The 21,383-nt window shown below is 37.1% G+C and overlaps 1 protein-coding gene across 2 annotated transcripts in view; it reads right to left on the reverse strand.

Moving 5' to 3' along the window:
- Positions 1 to 683: 683 nt before the first annotated feature.
- Positions 684 to 21,383, reverse strand: part of Osbp (oxysterol binding protein) — a 48,046-nt gene continuing 27,346 nt past the window's right edge. For both annotated transcript variants that reach the window (XM_083128638.1, XM_083128639.1), the window contains 7 exons: positions 20,722 to 20,904; positions 19,171 to 19,416; positions 7,014 to 7,161; positions 5,174 to 5,343; positions 3,057 to 3,223; positions 2,665 to 2,885; positions 684 to 1,429 (listed from right to left, as the gene is read on the reverse strand). In XM_083128638.1, coding sequence (XP_082984764.1) covers positions 1,287 to 1,429; positions 2,665 to 2,885; positions 3,057 to 3,223; positions 5,174 to 5,343; positions 7,014 to 7,161; positions 19,171 to 19,416; positions 20,722 to 20,904 — 1,278 coding nt within the window. In that variant the 3' untranslated portion in view covers positions 684 to 1,286. The remainder of the gene's footprint in view (positions 1,430 to 2,664; positions 2,886 to 3,056; positions 3,224 to 5,173; positions 5,344 to 7,013; positions 7,162 to 19,170; positions 19,417 to 20,721; positions 20,905 to 21,383) is intronic.

The following is a 21,383-nucleotide window of genomic DNA, read 5'->3' on the forward strand; positions in this document are numbered from 1 at the left end:
TACATCAAACCCACCTTCTGTTTCTCTCACCAAGGTTCATAACAAATAATTACAAGACCGACCATAAATATATACAAGGTATACACACTGCATATTTATACTGATTTAAAAGAATTTTCAATGATTATATATATATATAGCGGAATGAAAATGGTGAAACTAGAGCATACATGGAGCATGACCTATGAACTCATGGATTTTCTAGCTCAGCACTTACTGTTTCCTAACACAAAACTTAATATTTGAAATAGAATTTGTGTAGAAACTACACAAAATCTGCAGCAGTCAACCACTACATATCTTGCTGTATAAAAATACCACTTCTTGAATGGTTATAGTGTGTAGAAAAATTGGGCAAGTACTTAACGTTGAGTTCTTGTCTTACAGAGAATATATGCAATGACACTACTAACAAAAAATAAGTATATATAGATGTTTATATATGTATTTATATATATATATATAATATGTATATAGATCAGTACAGTGTAGTAGTATATCAAAGTGTACTAGCATGCTTCCCTTCGACTAGCAGTTATATAGGACAAAGGTGTGAACAATAAATTTCTCAAATTCTTGATTGTCTTTCGTCCTGAACAAAAAAAAAATCCTTACAGCAAAGCAACCAACACTAAGAACTCAGATTATGCAAAACAAGGCAAAGTTCCTTTGTGTGAACAAATGAAAGCACGTATGTTCCTTCAGTTTGTAACTTTTTACTCTAATGTGGTCGATCGAACTTCGGCAACTGTGGCATAATTTGTTCTTCACTAAACTTGAAATAATGATGAAAAGTATATATTTCATGTATGACGAATTAAAGGTTAAGAGTTTGTATTTAGCAGCGAAGGAAGTAAGTGCTACGTGTGTAATATACAATCTTCAATAATAATTACAATAATATACAGTTTCATAAATAAAAAACATGCAATATTATTATTCTTTTTACATCATATTCACACTCCAGTCTTATAGTACAATCACTTTGTTTGAAAAAACAAACAAAAAAAATATAATACAACACAATGTATCGTACTAAAAATTATTCTGCAGAAAATTTTCACTAAAAATATATCAGCAGTAAGGCTGGCTAGACCAGAAAAAAAAAGGATCTGTTAAAACAATAAAATATTCTTGCATGGGTTTAAGTGCAAACTATTTCTTAATAGATGAAAAAAAAAAGTCCTTGTTATAATGAAAGACCTGTACTGCAACTTAGACCCATTAGCAAAGATCACTGTATCTCACCTCTCCAAGATTACGTTTTACCTATGAGATTACTTGAATTAAAAAATATCTGGGCACACACTCCAGTCCTGTTCGTCTTTACACTCCCAATATTTCCCTTGGTACATGTGGAATACGTTTCCTGTCCATTGTTCCTTCTGCTTCTTGAACCACACTGGTTCATACGGTGGGTACGGTCGTCCTGAAATTCAGTACATGAAGTGATTGAAAATAATGACAAATGAAATACAAAGTAAAAATGTGCAAAAAGGAAGTTAGTTTTACTTTTCACACTACCGAACAAACGGACTATGTTGTTCAAAATAAAAGTGTGGGAATGATAAATTGCAGTGGCTACGGGCTCCAGCTACAGGATACGTACAGGTTCGAGTCTCCTGAGGGAATGGTAACAACTTTTCTATTGAGATTTCGGTCTGTGTATGGGACTGGTGGCAACCCACCATCGTAAGGAAATTGGGAAGCTACGAATAAGTAGCTTAACCCAGTCATGGAAACCTACAGCAACTGGCAGTTTGTCATGCTGACCACATATCACCCTGTAACTGGTTGGAACATCTCCCACCTTGCCAGGTGGGAATGAGGCCGGGCTGTTGCGCCACGGGTTATTATTAATGATAAATTAGAAAGAAAATGGTAGAGATAAAGGGGAAATTTAGTTGATCCTTGAATCTAGTGCTCCATCTTCAAGATGACTAGGCCTTAGCTGATACCAGTGGTATCAGTATCGGAAAGTATCATGAGAAGTACAGAGATAGTTCCTGATATTGGAATTTTTATCATCTTAGCACACATATTATACAGTGGAACCTCAATTTTACATTTTTCAGGGGACCAAAGTGAAAAAAAAATTAAAATGCGGGAAAGTGTAAAATTGAGGAAAATTTTATAACATTTTGCTATGTTGGGACTACCAAGATTGGATGTATAATGCGGAAAGCTGCAAAATCCATAAATGTCAAATTGGGGTTCTGCTGTATATAGAATTTTCAGTACAATGCATAAGACATATCTTGTCTTTGAATAATGAATTTGTGATTGAATTGCATATGAATACAAATGAAGGGCTCGGGTGTAAAACATGGTAAGTAACATTTTGGTCATTTCTGAGTTCGTTAAGAAAAAAGGTTATTAGAAGCTATAATGTAGATAAATTGTTTTCGTGTAATGTTTACCAATTTCAGAAGGATTCACCGAGTCCAACCCAAATTGTATGATCTGGCAATTTCACTCAAAAATTGAAGGATGGCACATTTTACTTTGTAACTCAAAAATAACCAAAATGTCACTTACCATGTTTTACAACTGAGCCCTTCAGATATGATATTTCTTCTACTTCACACCTACTGGTTCTGGTCCAAATTACAATATCAAAATAAGTGAAACCACTTGAGAGTACTCAAAATCCAGAAAATTTACCTTCTGCAGCAGCCTTTTCAGCTTCAGCTTCCCTTTTCCTGCGAGCGGCTCTCTGCTTCTCCTCCAAGCGGACCTTCTCTTGGTTGGCCTCGTCCCACCGCCCTTCTTCCATCAGCCGCTGGTCTGGCCTTTTTCTGGTGTCGGTCGGAGCGACCCCTTCCTCCGGCTCGTTCAGCTGGCAAGCCATTTCCGTGAAGTTGTAGTACTTCTCTGAGTCAGAGCTGGAACAAAACCAAAAGCTGTTGTTATGTCGCATATTAACCGTTGAAACTGACAATGAGCAAACACATTACGGACGTTCCATATGGAAGTTTTAGTAACAGGAATAGAATATGGATGTGGAGTTATGCACATAAAACAAGATTTCGTTACTTGCAGGGAAATGAACTTACTCTGGCATTCTTCTCTTCCAGACCAATCTGTAAGGTCCTGTTTTGAATACTGGGTTCTCTATGCTTCCCTGGGAACTTATAACTTCTGCTATTTCTATTTTATTGTCCCACGTCCCAGTAACAACCCACTTCACGTTGCCATCCTTATCCATAACACAGCCTTTTACCTAAAAAAAAAAAATGAATTTCAACATTTTGAAAATAAGTCAAATTTTGTTAGGAAAATATAAAGAATAATCACTTCTTTTTTTAATTTTCATGTCACTGTTTCAAAACCATCTACATTAAATATGGTTACATTTTTTTTAAGGCATCAATAAGGTATATATTTCTGGAATCCTGCAAGGTATTTCAGCTAAAAATTAGTTTTCTGTTCATGCCACTAAATGCAAGTCATACTGCATCATCAATTGAACATCATCATGACGAGAAAATTGGTAAATATTGTGAATAAGTAGCTATGGTATGTAACTTCAATTAAAAAAATATATATATCTAAGTGACAAATAACATTCATATAACTATATTTAATTTCAGATTGCTTCAGATTAATATTTGACTGGCTCACACTGTGGAACATGTTAAAATTTTACTCCTAAACATAAAACATATATTAACTCATTATTGATGAGTATCTTCTCATTCTCTCTTTTTCTTCTTCTTCTTCTCAGCAAGTTTTGACAATTACGCAAAGTGATTGCCAGCACTTGTTCAAAATTCAAGATACTGAAAGAGCTTTGAAAAGTTTTTAGTAAACTTATAAGTCACTACTGTAATACACTACACAATAGAATCTTAATTTCTTATGGAATGATATACAGTATCATAGAGAGCTCCAAGGCAGTTTTACAAATGCAGGTTTCTCTCATTTACAAAGAGTTGCTTTCTCACAAGCAAATTTTATCTAAATAAATACATCAAAAATTTTCTTTCAACTCAGTTTCCTTACACTTACACAAATATAACCACTATCCCCACCAAACTACTACACTCCTTGTCAATGGTTTGCAAACAGCTGGCTTAGTGATCATCATCTGGGAAATGCTCAACAAGCAAGTTTACACAGTAACCAAACATCTACTACTAATCTACATCAGGAAATGTCTCAAACCTTGAGACGAACAGTCTGCCAGCAGATCATTGGGGGTCGGAATTAAAAATTGTCCAATGTTTTGTTAACATTACCGTATTTTGAAGATTGGTTTGTTCTCTGAGCTAGTCTGAAATTCAATCCAAGTTGCATGTTTATTAAACTATGGCATTTGCAGGTTTAAGTTGTCAAAGTGTGGTCTGGCACTAAGTAAAATTTTACATACGTGAAGATTCGTGTTCCACGTTGCACAATTGGATAGTGTTTTCGGATTAATTTTGAAGGCGCACTGCCTTTATTTACTAAGAGTACAGGGTCTGGAGCAGAGTACTTAAACCACGTTTACCTCATCCATCGTGAAGTAAAATTTTGTATTTCAGAAATTATTTTTCATTATTTCCACATTTATTCTTTATCCGATATTTATTCTCCAAACTACTTTTTCTTTAGTCTCTGATGGTGTCCCCAGCTGTATGAGTTGAAATGTCAAATAGGTACAAGATCACTTCATTTGAATTTTATGTTTAATTTTCAAGCTACTTTATTTTTTCTATCATGTTTCTAAGGGCTCCCACGTAGCCTTCAGTATGTTCAGTCCCAGGTTCGCTTTGGTGGGAACACCAAACATTTCGGCATGGTCCAAGTATCGTAAGGACAATTGAAGAGCTACTTGAACAGACGTAGCTGCTCTTGAAAGCCGGAAAACAGGGACAATGAGACTAGATGTGCTGACCATACGTCAACATCACCTGATTGAAAGACCACTTGACAGACACTGGCCCTCATGGAGTTTAATTTAATCATGTTTCTAAACACATTCTCTCCAGGATCAGGCCTGATACTGAGCAATTTAATCTTAATAACCCCCACTGACATTTGTTGTTGCAGAAGTGAAACAGTCAACTACATTGAATCCACTGTCACTGAATGCTAACAATGGTTCCCAAAGTCATCAACAGTGTATTCTGGATACTTGAGTATGCCAACTAAAAAATAAGGAAAATTAAGGATTTTGTTAAATAGTTACCTTTCTCTGGACATCCCTTGTGAAGTAACTGTATGGAATATACTTCAGGTGACATTTGTCCCCTGTTCTATGATTAACAATGTCCATATCGCCATGTTGATCTACCCACAATTTACCAACAATAATGTTATGGACGGTGGTTGTAACTTTTCGCCAAGTATAATGATTTCCTAAAAGAGACAGAAGTTCAAGGAATCACCAGGAAACACATGCTTCATGCAGGATTATAACGACAACATACGTAAAAAATTACTTCTACTGAAATCCCCACGATTCGTATGCACTTGGAAGGGTGAAATTGTGATAACATGCAGAATCTCAACACAGTATTTAATCTATAAAACATTGTAACAAATCAATAATCCCAGAATGCATGCTTAAACTCATTTTTTGTTTGTGATTTGTTTTCAACTTTTAATTCTTCTGTGTGGCATGAAAATGTTCATTCTTTTCAAAGTGGTTTACTGAAATTGCACCAAAGCTTTAAACATTTGCGGGGTTAATGGAATATGGATATATACAGTGAATTTATCTTTCTACACAAGCCAAGTTCAAGACACTCTTACCACATGATTATCCCTGTTGTTGCTACTTGAATAAAGATTTCTAAAGTGGAGGCACATAGTGGTTTGGATCCCACTTTAAACTGTAGGTCCAGTCCCAATTAGCCTTACTGTGCATAAAGTGGACTGAAAATCAAATCAACCAACCAAAGTTTTCTAAAATAATCCAAACCTTTTCCCTTGGCATGGAATTAATTGTTTATTCTTGCTTTATTAGGGCTGATCTAATAATACTTTCACCCCATAACGATTACCACCGATACTTCGAAACAAATATTTGAAGAATATTTATAAATTTTAAAATATAGATTTTAATTGGAACTATACCATATCAATCTTCCAGAGTTTTGCTTCAATATCATCACAATTACTTAATCACAAAATCTATTTCTCTCTACAATGTAGTTACCAAAATATTTAAAAAAAATATGCATTTTTATTTTTTATAATTCCAAGAGATTTAGACTATGCAAAAGTATAGTATGGCATTTTTGCAGATCCAGAAAAGTATTGGCTGATACCAATACATGAGCATCAGAATTGGTTTATCACACACAATTACATCAGGACAAATTGTTGAGGCTGGGATAATACTAATAACTAACATGTTGGTGAATGTCAGTTTTATCAATTTGAATGTAACCACCAATACTAGCCAATATAATCCAGATATTCGGCAGGGTATAATTTGTGCTAAAGGGGTGGGTTTTCTAATTAAATAAGTTACTTTAATATTCTTGATTGATTGATTAATTTGCTATATATTACTTCACATTTTGTGCCACTTTTGGCTAATTTTCAAATATGAGGATGAGTGATGATACGATGAAGGGACACTCGCAAACATCCATGCCCAGGCCAGGATTCGAACCTGGGACCCCTGGCGTCGTAGTACGATGTGCTAACCACTCTGCCACGGAATCCGGCTATTTAATATTCTTATTACATATTATGTAAATAAATAACAATCTAAACCAGAGTAAATTCTGATTTTACATTTTTCTAAATTGTACACTTAACTGATGCCGAAAGAAAGAAAAAATAGAAGCAAGTAGTTACAGAATTTTTCCACATTTTACATTTCCCACAAAGTAAGTTATTTGGGCATAGTCACTGAAAAACATATACTCAAAGTTTGGCAAGTGTCAAGAAGTTAATTCTCTCAGAGCTTTATTGTAGACTGTCACGTTTCCATTCAACTACTCCTACGGATATTACTCGTGGTTCCTTAAAAGCTGGTATCCAACTCCAAACAACAAAACTCATATTATACATACCTGATTTATTGAAATCTAGGTGAGCAGTCCCAAGAGGTATAACTTGCAAGTACTTTCCTCTAAATTTGGAGGCCATTGTAAACTCCTGCCAACATCTCCACTCTCTGCTCTCGCAGTACTGTGCCACCATTGGAGGGTGATGGGACACCTGCAACAAATATCATTCCAGCCTCACAATACTTTCATTGGAATTTCTAAATAAACCACACAGCTCAGTTTTTATGAAGCTGAGCAACTCGTTGAATATCTGAGTCCCTGGTTCAGCTTTGCAGCCAAATAAGAATGCACGAAATGAAGGGAATACATAACCAGTAGAACCCTGATTTTATGTTGCCTGGTTACACATTATACATTCATTCTTCATGGTCAAACATAGCAATGTTCCTCGATTTTACATTTTCCCTCATTTTAAGTTTTCAACTTGGTCCCCTGAAAAATGTGAAATCGAGGATCCACTGTAATTGTATATTTCCACATATCACTAAGTAGTCTAAGGGCATCTGATGCTGGCATATAAGCATAATCTCTAGTCAACTTGAAAACTAAAATGAAATTCTGTTGCAGAACAGAAAGAACTCCTTTGTAGGCATAGCCTTATTTTTAAATACTTTTAAGTATTACTGTTAAAGCATACATTTATTGTAGGTATACATTTATTTAATACATACATATATCAAAATAACAGCGATCTACCAACACGGGAGGGTTTATTCGTTGTTTTTTTTTTCAGATAAAACCCAATAAAACCTGGGCAAAACTGGGTTTTATTGGGTTTTTTCAGGTTATGTTAATAAATACATATATTTTAAAAATGATACACATTTTTCCCTGACAGTAATATATTGGAAAATTCAATTTGTATTGTTTTAGTTCACTGAATAAAAAACTATTTAATATTTTCTGTTAACATAGCTAAGAATTGACAATCAAGGTCTCACACCTTGAAATGATTAAACTTAAAAAACACATAACCCGTGCCAGACTATTTAGGGCCCAGGCCTACCTACCGACTGCTGGCCGGACTCCTACCTGATCCTACTCTTACGGGGTCAGCATGACGAATACTATGCTACTCATTCATAGCTCCGCAATTTAATCATGATGATGAGTGTTCACCAGTCTCATACACAGGCAGAAATCTCAGGAGAAAATCTGTTACATTTCCCCAAGGAGACTCAAACCTGCACACGTCACACAGCCGGAGCCCAAAGCATGACATCATAGCCACAGTGCGGGACAAATGATTAAATTATCTAAAATACTATGTTCTGAAAAAAGTGACCAACAGTTTGATTCTACTCTTGCTGGATGGCGTAACAGTTAATAGATCTATGATCAGTTCTCAGGGTTGCACATTTCAATACTATAGTAATACTCGATAGCTGTGGTGGTTTAGTGAACCTCCGTGGTGGAGTGGTTAGCACGGCATTGCTGCAATGCCAAAGGTCCCGGGTTCGAATCCTGGTTTGGATGTGGATGTTTGTGTTTGTCCCAATGATAATACAGAGAGCCGGCCCCTGTGGCGGAATGGTAAGCACATCGTGCTACGACGGCAGGGCTCCCGGGTTCGAATCCTGGCCTGGCGAGTGTTCTTTCATCAATTTCATCATATCATCACTCATCCCCATCTTCGCAAATTAACCAAAAGTGGCACAATAAGCGAAGTAAAATAAAGCAAATCAATCAATCAATAGATAATACAGAGAAAATAGAGAGAAGAAGAGGGATACTACTGCTCAGGGGTATTACTTTTATTACAAGTGTAAAAAAGAAAGTAGGGTGGGTGATCTAAGGTCAGATATTTCTAGTTTTGTCCCTGCATAAAGCAGCTTGAAACTCACCCAGCCTCAAATCAATGGGTCCTGGGGGGTAAAATCAGCCAGAGTTTGGTTGTGATCACATCACCTCCTAAGTCGCCGGGACAAAGAATATGTCGGGCCCTACCCCCATACCCTGTATCACCTGAATGTGCCTTCACGGCACGGTGCTACATGCACAGGGGAACTTTACCTTTACCTACTATACAACATACGGTAGCTGCGCACACACTTTTAAATGTACTTCAATACAGTTTGTTCACAGTTGTGTTTTCTTATTATTTTTGTGGATGTTTCAAGTTTAAATATCCCCTCCGTGTATTAACTATGCCAAAATTATAAGGCTGACATATTTGATTGTCTTCACTGATTTCATCCAAATGAAATACTGTATCCTTTCTCCAAAATATCTGGTTGCTATGAAACTAACAGTTCCCTTGGACAAAACATTAGTGGCCCCCTTTTGGATCCCAACATACATATGCACTATATTGTTCAAATAATTAATTTGTCAAGCCATAGCTTTAGAAATGTCCAAAAATGTTTAAGTGTCCATTCTTTATGTCCAAAAATATAATTCTTGTGAAATCTGTTCTCTCAGCTGGAACATTTTTAAATAAATTGTACACTGCTCTTAAGAATACCACTATGTTAATACCAGAACTCTGAAAAGATGCTTTGAAACACCATGAAGAACATAAGTCTGCAACTTCCTACTTCCAGCAATGTTGTACTTTCTGGCTCATTAATAGCCATATTTTCCTTGAAAAAGGTGAGAAATTTCTAGTTAACTGCTGGTCCATCCATGGATATTTGCACTGTTTTTCATGAAAAACTAAATATGCTGACCAAGGCAGTAATTTATTTTATTAAAAACATAAACTAAACGTAACGTTTCAACCTTCTAGCAAGGTCTTCTTCAGACTCTGTATCAAGTACAAAAGTAACAAGATACAAAAACAGGGCATTATATATATACACACAAACATTACTCCCTCCAGACTATTTAGAAAGTTGTTGGGAACTTTCTAGCAGGTGACTTTCACTTTCCAACTTTACTTTCACCTAAAAGGCTAAACACAATTACTTCCATATAGAATGTGGTTGGACTTTTAATCTCACGCTCTTTTCCCATCATTTTTCTTCCTTCTCCTCTCCTCTTTCTCTCTTGTCCTTTCCACTCTTTCTAACATCTTCTTCCATTCTTTGTTTAACTTCAGTCCCCCATTCCAGTTCATTGTGTCTTCTTCACCTTTCTTCTCTATTTCCTTGGCTTCCTTCCATTTTCTCACTAGCATTCTCTTCTCCCTTCCTATCTGCTTAGCCTCATCCCACTCTATGTCATGTCCTGTTTCTCTCGTGTGTTTAAATATTGCATTTCTTTCTCTCTTAAGTCGTACATCATCCCTATGTTGTTTCAACCTGTCTTTCAGCCTCTTTTTCGTTTCTCCTATGTACACACTCTGACATTCTTTACATTTCACTTCGTAGATAATCCCTTCCTCTTCCTCTTCTCTGTTTTCCTTTTTCTTGTTTGCATTCCTCGCTATTCCTAAGATGCTTCTCCCTCCCTTCCTGTAAGTTTTAATTCCCTCTTTCTTAAGCACTTTGCATATCTTTTCTGTGGTCTTCCCCATACTCCTTATTCCAAACCTTCTCTCTTTTTCTTTCTCTTCCAATTCTTCCCTGCCCGTTTTCTTCCTTCTTCTGTTTATGTCCAGTCTATCCTGCTTCTCATAGCCATTCTGTTCCACAGGGTGGCTACAAACAAGCAGAAATGAAATTCCCTGACTTTTCCAGGTTTTCCAGGACAAAATCTACATTTTTCCCTGACAATTACAAACTAAACTAAATCGATGTTTTTGCAAATGGAAATAATAAACTCATACAGATACACGTATGGTCTTGCTAAGTACCAATATTATATTCTATTAAATTGATTGAATTTCTCTATTCTCTATGATTTGAATTCAAACTGCAAAATAGTGAATTTGGAAAATTATTACAATTCACAAGCTAAGGAAGGATTATGGAATTTTGTCATATGCAGTAAGTTTAAAATAAAAGTAGTCACCTTCAGCATTCACACACTTCTGCATTCGGTGCTACCATTGCTGGTAACAATGCTGGAACGAGGTTTGTGGAAGGCCCTTCAGGAGATTCTCCGTTTCAGCCTGAACCTCATGAAATGAGGTAAAATAGGTTCCCTTTAAGCAAGATTTAACTTTAGGAAATAAAAAAAAGTTGCAGGGGGCCAAATCAGGTGAATAAGGTGGATGTCCCATCACAGTAATGTTTTTGCTGGTCAGAAACTGCTTTACAGATAGGGCCGTGTGAGCGGGTGCATTGTCCTGGTGCAACAGCCATCCATCCCTCCTCAACTGTGGCCTGTTTTTCCTAATTTTTTCACGAAGTCTCGTTAGTACTTCAATGTAATAGTGTTGATTAACAGTCTGACCATTGGGAACCCACTCAATCATTATAATTGCCTTAATGTCGAAAAAGACAAATAACATTGCCTTGAATTTTGATTTTGACATGCGTGATTTTTTTTGGTCTTGGGGATCCTGGAGACTTCCACTGTATCGACTCGCGCTTACTTTCAGGGTCATAGGTAAAAATCCATGTTTCATCACAAGTTACAACAGATTTCAACAAATTTGGCTCGTTTGCAATGCGTTCTAACATGTCCACACACACGTCTTTACGGCACTGTTTTTGGTCATCGGACAGAACTTTTGGAACAACCTTCGCACAAATCTTTCTCATGTGTAATTCCTCAGTTAAAATGCATCGAACAGATTCCCTATCCAAGTTTACCAACTTCGCCAACACGAACATTCAATCTTCGGTCCCCCCCGGATCACATCACGAACTTTGGCAATGTTTTGGTCTGTAATTGCTGACCTTGGACGCCCAGCACGTTCATCATCTTCCACACTGTCCCTTTCCTCCGAAAACCGCTTATGCCATTCCAACACACATGCACAAGACAAAGTTTCATCTTCATAAGCCTCGGTTAACATCTGAAATGTTTCCGTGGCTGATTTCTTCAGTTTCACAAGAAACTTGATGTTGACTCGCTGTTCGGTTTTTACATTAGACATTTTTCCGGCAGAATGCAGTTGCACGTGTTCACTCACTGACGCAGTACTCCCAACTGGCATGACCGGTTGAGTCAAAACTGGCCGCATGGATAGAAGAAGTGTGTGGGATGACGTCACCAAAACAGTTGTTGCCAACCCCACTACTTTTTCAAGTTACACACTTAGTCTCGTTTTTTTTTTGTGTCACTCCTCGTATACCATGGGCATACAAAATTTAGTGCCATGCTACAACATATGCCAGAACAACGGTGGTGATTATGCCGAAAATTAGGTTAGGACTCACTGTTACTAATGCAACAAATTACAACTGATATTCTTGTTTTATTTATGCCTAATTGGTAGGGACCTTGATATTTTGTTATTTTTTTTTCAAATTGGTGTATTTTCTTATTTTTTATTTTTTACTATACGGTGTTATTTTTCCCAAAATTCACATTTTCATTTTAGCGCATTTTCTGGCAAATATCTGAAATTATACCTTCATGGTGTTTTTAAACTACTGTTTCAAATTGTAAGTCACATGGCTTACGCCTCTTCGTGAGAGTTTGATATCTTGAAAGATATTTTGGGAACGTCATTTTTCCATACCCCTTTATTAATTTTAAGGAAAGGATTTTAGATAATGGAATTTTGGTGTGGAGTTAGGGCCCCTCACTTTCTTGATCACGGCTGAAGGTGGGAGTGATGTGATCAGCACCACACTCCTGGCTACCTTTATCCCTCAAAGTTTCCTCAAGGTACCAGCTTCATATGATGCTGGGTGGGTGCCGGAGCAGTTTGAATAGGTGGAAAAACATCCCGGTTCTCCCCCGCAGGGGATAGACCCCGAGACACTCTCACATTGTAGTCAGATGCCCTAACGACAGAGCTCCATTATTACTCGTTCGACAAATGCTGATAGTGCGCACTTAGCTTGGTAATTCAAAACATATCTTGTGCGACAAATACAAAGATGTGGCTCCCGTGTGACGGTAGATACGCACTCGATCTACTGTTAGAACGCTGCCACTTTGCAAATGGTTTTGATAGAAGTTGAAAAAATCATGGGAAATAAATGATGTAATGTGGCTGTCGGAATTATTCCATGTACGTATAACTCTATAGTTTACTCTTGAGTAAAATGTTGGAAAACTTGCATGTTCTATGTACACAAACATGGCCTAAAAAAGACAAGGATGTTGGATTTCATGGAATTTTTTGTTGTTTTAGGACATTTCTTTAAAAAAAATCGCTAAAAACGCCAACAATTCGCATTTTTTGCCAAATTCGCATTATTTCGATATTTCGAACGGGCGAAAAATGTGTCCAGACATCACTGCACATTCCTAAACCTAATTTCGCAGCAATTACCATTTTTCACGGTTTTGGCATTTGCGAAAAATCAATGTACCTACTAATTGGAAATTACTTTCTGGCCACCCCTCGTATAAATCAGTAGATGGAAAGTGAAAATTTAGCAGGGCTGGCAGAGAAAAGTCAATTCTTGAAGGAAGTGATTTGCTGTTATGATTGAATGATTCGAGTAAATATATTAAAATATTTACGTATTTATTATTAGTATTTTATTTCATAATATTGGACATTAACTTCACTCAGTGAGAGATTTAAGATCATCTCTCACGTGATTAAACAGACAAGACAGAGTGTGGCATTAATTTCATTGCAATACTAGTGTTGCAGTAAATTTGAGGTTGGAAGCATGCACTTGCCAATTTTTATAACGTTCACCAATGGAGATTTATGTTTCACTTTTTCGTGATAGTATTCAATAGCCTATATATATCCCGTTTGGTTGGATTCTTCTTGATATCTAAGAATAGTGCAATGTCATTGTAAACGTATGTTAACTTGTGCGAAACCAGTAATACGTCAGTATGATAAAAGAAAGCCTTCGTAAGCACTGCTACATTAAATAAGGTGAAGTGAGCCAGAAGAGTAATAAAATTCCAGCAGAATATTTGCAGTCTAAAGCTCTTCTTGTTTATGCATTCAATTTTTGTTGGATGTTGAAGTCCATTCAATTTCTGTCGCATGTTGTAGTGAAATACTTTGTCGGGTGGCGATATTCGACAAAAATTGTATGTATCAATGGAACATATTTGTTTCCATGTTCCTTCAGTTTGCCCAACAAAATGCCTTACTACGACGTCCGACAACTATCGGACGGCGCCACCCGCTCTTATCCGCTCCATCTGTTGACAAGTCCCCTTACTACTCACATACGGACAAGAAAAAATGATAATTCAATGCATTTTCCACATAATATTTAGAGGCTTAACCTTTACTCCCCCGATGATACCATATGGTATCATCAGAGTAAGGTCGTACTGGCCTGATGATACCATATGGTATCATGGTGCTACCATATGGTATCATGGTGCTGATCAAGAAATGAATGTGCTTTTCGGACCTTCATACTCTTATGTTTGGGTGGAAACTGACACAGGTCTGAAGCAAGCCTGGGAAATTCATATTGATGACCAAACCTCCCCCCCCCCTCTCAGCAACATATCCATGCCACATTTCCGAACAGAGTATCACATATTGGCTCATTATTCAACTTATATAGCACCCAGGAACATGAAACATGTTTCAATCTCTTTGAAAACGTCCATTCTTTGAAGAGAATACTAAGGTTTGCACCTTCTCCCCAAAATAGCGGGAGAAGAGGAGGTAAACTCCAGATTTCTATGTTGTTTTTTTTTCATTGAAATTCCCCATGCCCCCTTCCTCGGTCCGGTGTTCTAAATTGTACACCGTTGCATGCTCTGATGTTTTAGCAGCAAACCAAAACTCATCCGAAGTAGATTGCTCGCATAGTGCCCAAGTTATAACAATTTTCCTCCAAAAATGCAAATTACCTATTTTTCGTAAAAACAGTTTCACATTTTGGCTCATTATTCAACTTGTATGGCACCCAAGAACATGAAACATGTTTCATTCTCTTGAGAAATGTCCATTCTTTGAAAAGAATGTAGCAAACTCCAGATTTTTGTTTTTCCATTGAAATTCGGGGGTCGCACCCCCCTTCCTCGGTCCGGTGTTCTAAATTGTACACCGTTGCATGCGCTGATGTTTTAGCTGCATAACAAAAGTTATTCGAAGTAGATTGCTCCCATAGTGCTAGAGTTATAACAATTTTCGTCAAAAGAGTGTTCGAAGTCAATGAAGATGAAATTCCCTGACATTTCCCTGACTTTTTTTGACACCTCAAATTCCCTGACTTTTCCCGGTTTTCCAGGTCTGTCGCCACCCTGGTTCCAGCTGTTTCCATAGGCTATTTATTTTGCCTTCTTTTTCACATTCTTTCATGCATATTTTCTTGATTCTGTCCTCCATATTCTTTATAAGGCTGATGAGGAAAATTAACAACTGGAAGGACTTAAAGAGGAAAGAAATACACAAAGACGAACAAGAGAAAATGTTTGGAGAGAGGCACAGCGCCTAAAGGATTAAAAATAAGTAAGAAGGGAGTGGTTTGCAACACCAGGAGATGGAGGATATTGGTTCAGAAAATGGAAAAAGAACTGATATGGAATGAAATAAGGGCAAGAAGAAAGGAGATAAAGATAATAAAGGAGAACCTGACAAGAATTGAAAAAACTATTGAAGATGGTCTCACCATTTTTACGAGAGAATATACATTTCATGAAATGAAAATCTGGCAGGAGAAATTTAGAGAGAAAATGAAAATAAAATTGAAGAAGAAAGGAGAGGGACTAGGATGGAAAGAAGAAAGAGGAGAAGAGGAAGAAGAAGAGGATACCAGAAGAAGAGTTGTGGTAATAGGGAATGTAGACCTAACAAAAGAAGAGGAAGCTTTTTTAAAACTAGGAAGAGGTTTCAAAGTTAAAGAAAGAAATGTAGATTATGAGGAAGTTATATATGACATTGAAGAAGCAGTGCTCCATATAAAAGAAGAACCAGAAAGAGACAAGATTAGAAGAAGAACAGCAGCCATACTGAAGAAAGAAATGGGAAAACAAGGAAAAGTAGATAATTTGAGTCAAAAAGAAAGGGAAGGGATGAAGAAAATCAAGAAAAGAAATGATGTGGTGATAGAGAAGGCAGATAAAGGAGGAGCAATTGTGGTGATGGAAAGAGAATGGTACGAGAGGAAGTTTGAAGACCTAAAAGAAAATGGATATAAGGAGATTTGTGGAAGAGGAGAAGAACAAACTATAAAAGAAAGAATCATAAAAGACTGTAGGAGGAGAGGATTCAAGAAATGCATAAAGGAGACAGGAAGACTACCAAGTTTGAAAGGCTTTCCAAAGATACACAAAGAGGAGATAAAGTTAAGACCAGTAATGAACTGCAGAAACAATATTTTGGAACCCTTAGAAAAGAAATTAAAGAAAGTTATTGACGTGTTAGTAACACAGCAAGAAAGCAGAGCAGTTAAGAACAGTGAACAAGTAGTAGACCTCATAAAAGGACTTAAGTTAAATGAGATGAAGAGGACAATGTTTAGCTTAGACGTGAAAAGTATGTTCCCGAGCATCAAGAGGGGACACGTTTTGGACATTATTAAAAAGAGAATGGGACAAGAAATTATAGGAGAATGGGATAGTGAAAGGGTAGTGAAGGCGCTGGAAACCATTTGGAATAACGGTTACAGTATAATGGGAGATAAAATAATGTTAATGAGTGAAGGACTAAATATAGGTTCCAGTCTAAGCCCAGCATTGGCTGAATTGGTTATGAATGAATGGGAAAAGAAAGTGATAGAAAAAGGAGGTGACAAAATAATTCTGTTTTGCAGATATGTGGACGATTGTTTTGGCATAGGGAAGGGAACGAAGAGACAGCTTGATATTTTTGCCAAAGAAATACAAGATGAAGAAAGAGGGATATTATTGGAACTTGAAATAGAAGAAGACAAGTTAAGCTTTCTAGATATATTGATGAAAAGGAAGAGAGGACAAGAAATTGAAACCGCTTGGCATCAGAAGAAATGTGCAGCAGGGGTATTCTGCCACAAAAGAAGTGATGTAAGTGAGGTGACAAAAATAAATTTTATAAAGAATATGGAGGACAGAATCAAGAAAATATGCATGAAAGAATGTGAAAAAGAAGGCAAAATAAATAGCCTATGGAAACAGCTGGAACAGAATGGCTATGAGAAGCAGGATAGACTGGACATAAACAGAAGAAGGAAGAAAACGGGCAGGGAAGAATTGGAAGAGAAAGAAAAAGAGAGAAGGTTTGGAATAAGGAGTATGGGGAAGACCACAGAAAAGATATGCAAAGTGCTTAAGAAAGAGGGAATTAAAACTTACAGGAAGGGAGGGAGAAGCATCTTAGGAATAGCGAGGAATGCAAACAAGAAAAAGGAAAACAGAGAAGAGGAAGAGGAAGGGATTATCTACGAAGTGAAATGTAAAGAATGTCAGAGTGTGTACATAGGAGAAACGAAAAAGAGGCTGAAAGACAGGTTGAAACAACATAGGGATGATGTACGACTTAAGAGAGAAAGAAATGCAATATTTAAACACACGAGAGAAACAGGACATGACATAGAGTGGGATGAGGCTAAGCAGATAGGAAGGGAGAAGAGAATGCTAGTGAGAAAATGGAAGGAAGCCAAGGAAATAGAGAAGAAAGGTGAAGAAGACACAATGAACTGGAATGGGGGACTGAAGTTAAACAAAGAATGGAAGAAGATGTTAGAAAGAGTGGAAAGGACAAGAGAGAAAGAGGAGAGGAGAAGGAAGAAAAATGATGGGAAAAGAGCGTGAGATTAAAAGTCCAACCACATTCTATATGGAAGTAATTGTGTTTAGCCTTTTAGGTGAAAGTAAAGTTGGAAAGTGAAAGTCACCTGCTAGAAAGTTCCCAACAACTTTCTAAATAGTCTGGAGGGAGTAATGTTTGTGTGTATATATATAATGCCCTGTTTTTGTATCTTGTTACTTTTGTACTTGATACAGAGTCTGAAGAAGACCTTGCTAGAAGGTTGAAACATTACGTTTAGTTTATGTTTTTAATAAAATAAATTACTGCCTTGGTCAGCATATTTAGTTTTTCATAATCATGGAAACAAGGCTTAATGGTGTTATAACTGTTTTTCAAATTGATACTTTTTACACCTTCTTGAAATGCCAGTAGCAAGTCACTAGCTTTGGTATGGTCCAGAAACAAAAATACAAATTTTTCAAGAAAAATAGCAAATTTCCCTGACTTTTCCAGAAAAATAAAATTCCCTGACTTTTCCAGGTTTTCCAGACTGGTAGTGACATAAAAATCCTGTAAAACCTTTAAAAATATATAAAAACCTTCAAAAAGGCTTGATTTAGGCACAATAAAACGTCATCAGTTGTTGCATTTTTTAACGAAACTCTGACATAACTTATTATTTCTTACATACCTGTAAAGGAAAAAAAATAGGTTAAAAACCTAAAATCCGACGTCTAGTGATTAGATTAAATTGATGGACACACTCATGAACACCAACGCCCTCATTGGGATTTGAACCTGACAATATCGAAAATTTAACCTGCTGGGCCACTGAACTGGCTGATGAGACCAAGTATGATTTAAGGAGAAGCCACCTTCACCTTCAACCAGGAGGGGCATTGTGCTGTGGAGTTTAGTTTTAACCAGAACAGCTCTGTAGGTAAAGGCCTGGTAGATGAATTTCTGTGCATGCCTAGCACAAGCCTCATGGCTCTATTCTCTGGCTTTCTAAACCTAGATTCTCCACACTCTTGCTTTTGGGTAGCTCCCAATTGTTCCCACAATGCTACATTAAGAGAATTCCTGCAGGGAAAATATCTGGGAGCATTCTAAAAACAAAAGAGCATTAACCAATTGGATACTTGTGAGTCTGCCTATCATATTACCTATTATTTCTGTAAACTGTAGCAAGAGTGCACAACTCTGTTGTTTTAAATACGAAAAAAAAAAAAAAAAACCTAGTACTCACTTCATCCACGAAACTGTTCTTTTCTTCTTTGTTCTATTAATTTCAGTCGCCACTGTCACCATCCTCGTTGGAACTTCTACTGTTGCTTGGCATGCTTCTATTGTTTGAACATGCCAAGCAACAGTACAAGTTCCAACGAGGATGGTGGCAGTGGCCACTGAAATTAATAGAAGAATAAAGTGAGTACTAGTTTCTCCATATTTATTTACTACCGTGTCTCTCTTATCCTAATTATGAAAATCTGTTGTCTTGTTAGAGTTATCAATATAACTGCCAAAGCTGAGCAAATAACTGCATTCTCTTACCTGTTCTGAAACTGCCTTCCAGCCTAAATCATCCGTCCGATCACACTCGAAGGTCTCGCCTAGGAGGGGGTTGAAAGGCTTTCCTGTGCGATTGCTTGTTGTAGAGTAACTAGAAACAGTGAATGCTGCAACGTATGCCAGCTGCTCGCACGAGTCTGCACAGGTTGCAGCCTTGTCTAGGATTTCACTGTATTCATAGTCTTCCGTAAGGCGTTGCAGCATAGACAAGGGCTCCGAAAAGTTTACCTGCAATAAAAGGGACATTAGCTCAGCAACGTACAATGCAGCTTAACAGAAAACAACACACATTAAGGTGGGCCAAGAGTTTCACAGAGGGGGACAGTTTCAGCTCCAGCTCTCAACCGGGAAGAATAGATGGCTTTGAAAAGGGCCACAGAATAAACTTGACTAAATAGTTATAACTAGAGCTATGCTGATACTGCTCTGAACCAATTCCCATACAGATGCTGTTACTGTTGCCGATTTCCACAGATAGCGATACTTGATTTGATTGATATGATGAAACACTTACAAAGAACACTCATATCTAACTGGTAACAATCCTTAAAAATTTTAATAATTAAAGTTGTTTAAAATGTTGATTAATATTAGTGTGCAAGTACCATATTGCATGTTAATTATAAACATCAATTTATCACTTTTGCTTCCAATATTAAAGAATTACACCAGAGTATTGAAATATCACTTACGTAATCACAAAATATAGTTTTTCCACACAATATTAAAGTGTTTTTTATTCTGGCTATGATGTTTCATCCTGGTTCCCCAGAACTCTTTCAAGCTTACACTACCATGATACACATACACAATCTTACGTGGTTAGATTAGGGTGGAGTGACCAGCCATGCGTACATTTCTTGGTAGTGTAAGCTTCAAAAAGTTCTGGGAAAAACATGACAGCAAGAATAAAAAACAGTTTAATAGAAGCATTTACTGTACATCAGGAGAGCTACAAGTACGTTGCTGAAAGTAACTGCCTGATATGTCTGGTGCAATGCTAACAAGACGTATGTATTAGGAGCTCAGGAATGTTACTTTTTTCCTTCATTTTTTTATCCTAATGATGGGGAATGAGAAACCCCCAAAATACCAATAGCCACTTGCAGCCTTTTATTTTTGAACAGTATGTTGTCCTGATTTTCATATAAATCAAATCAATTTATCTGAAAACTGAAACACAATCAGAAAGAAGATCTGGGTCTTCTGGCATGCAAATCTTTTACCAGTGACAGACTATTCGTTGAACCACCATTTGCATGTAATTCTTCAATATGGTATACAATGATATTTGATGATGATGTCAAAAAATAAGTAACAAGAAAATTCTAGTCCATCTGTCACAAGGATAGTGGGCCATTAGTACTGTATCAAACTATACTAACTATCTGGAATAGAAAACCATCTACAAATGAACATGTGCCACCTCCCTGCAATCGAGGTAAACTGAACTATATGAATGGGACACTTCTCCCTCCATCTGTCAAGACTTTCTTAAATGGTCATAAAGTGAAAAGAAGAAATGGAACTTACAGGCATGGGAATTTTAGATAACTCTTTCCCAATGCAATTCTTCATTATGCTCCACAAATTCAGAGGATAATTAGGCTTGTCTGGCACCCTGGTTCTCCTCTGCCGCCTTATGCTTCCGTTCTGCTTGAAACTAGGAGACGACTGGGAATCCCTCTTGTCAGATGGATTAGGATTAGGATTCGGCTGTGGAAACATAAATGTTGAATTAGATAACGTTAACATTTTTAATCAGGTGACCAAATTTCAATCACCTACAAAAATTGTGCATCAATTCCATGAAAAATGGTTAATATTTAGTTTAGAACTTGTATCTTACGTTCATCAGTGCATGCAACCACATGGTTCTGTCCTAGAAAGAGCAACTATATATTCAGAACCGTTTCAAAAGAGAACAGCAGATCAGGTAAGGTAAGATCAGTTAAGAATGTATACTCTATTTCTGGAACAAGTGAACGAAAGCAAATCTGTGCACAAGGAGTGGCACAAGAGGGCTCGGCCAATGAACACTTGCGAGGGAATGGGATTGCGTAGAGGGGGGAAAAATCAATTGGTTACCAGCCTTTGCAGCATGTACTGCTTCGTTCCATCCACTCGCTTTCTCCCTTCTCTACTGTTATGCACAGCCTTGCTCCAGAGATTCCCGAGATAGAGTATAGGAAAAT

Source organism: Lepisma saccharinum, chromosome 9 (assembly GCF_977018435.1).
Source record: "Lepisma saccharinum chromosome 9, izLepSacc3.1, whole genome shotgun sequence".
Lineage (NCBI taxonomy): Eukaryota > Metazoa > Arthropoda > Insecta > Zygentoma > Lepismatidae > Lepisma > Lepisma saccharinum.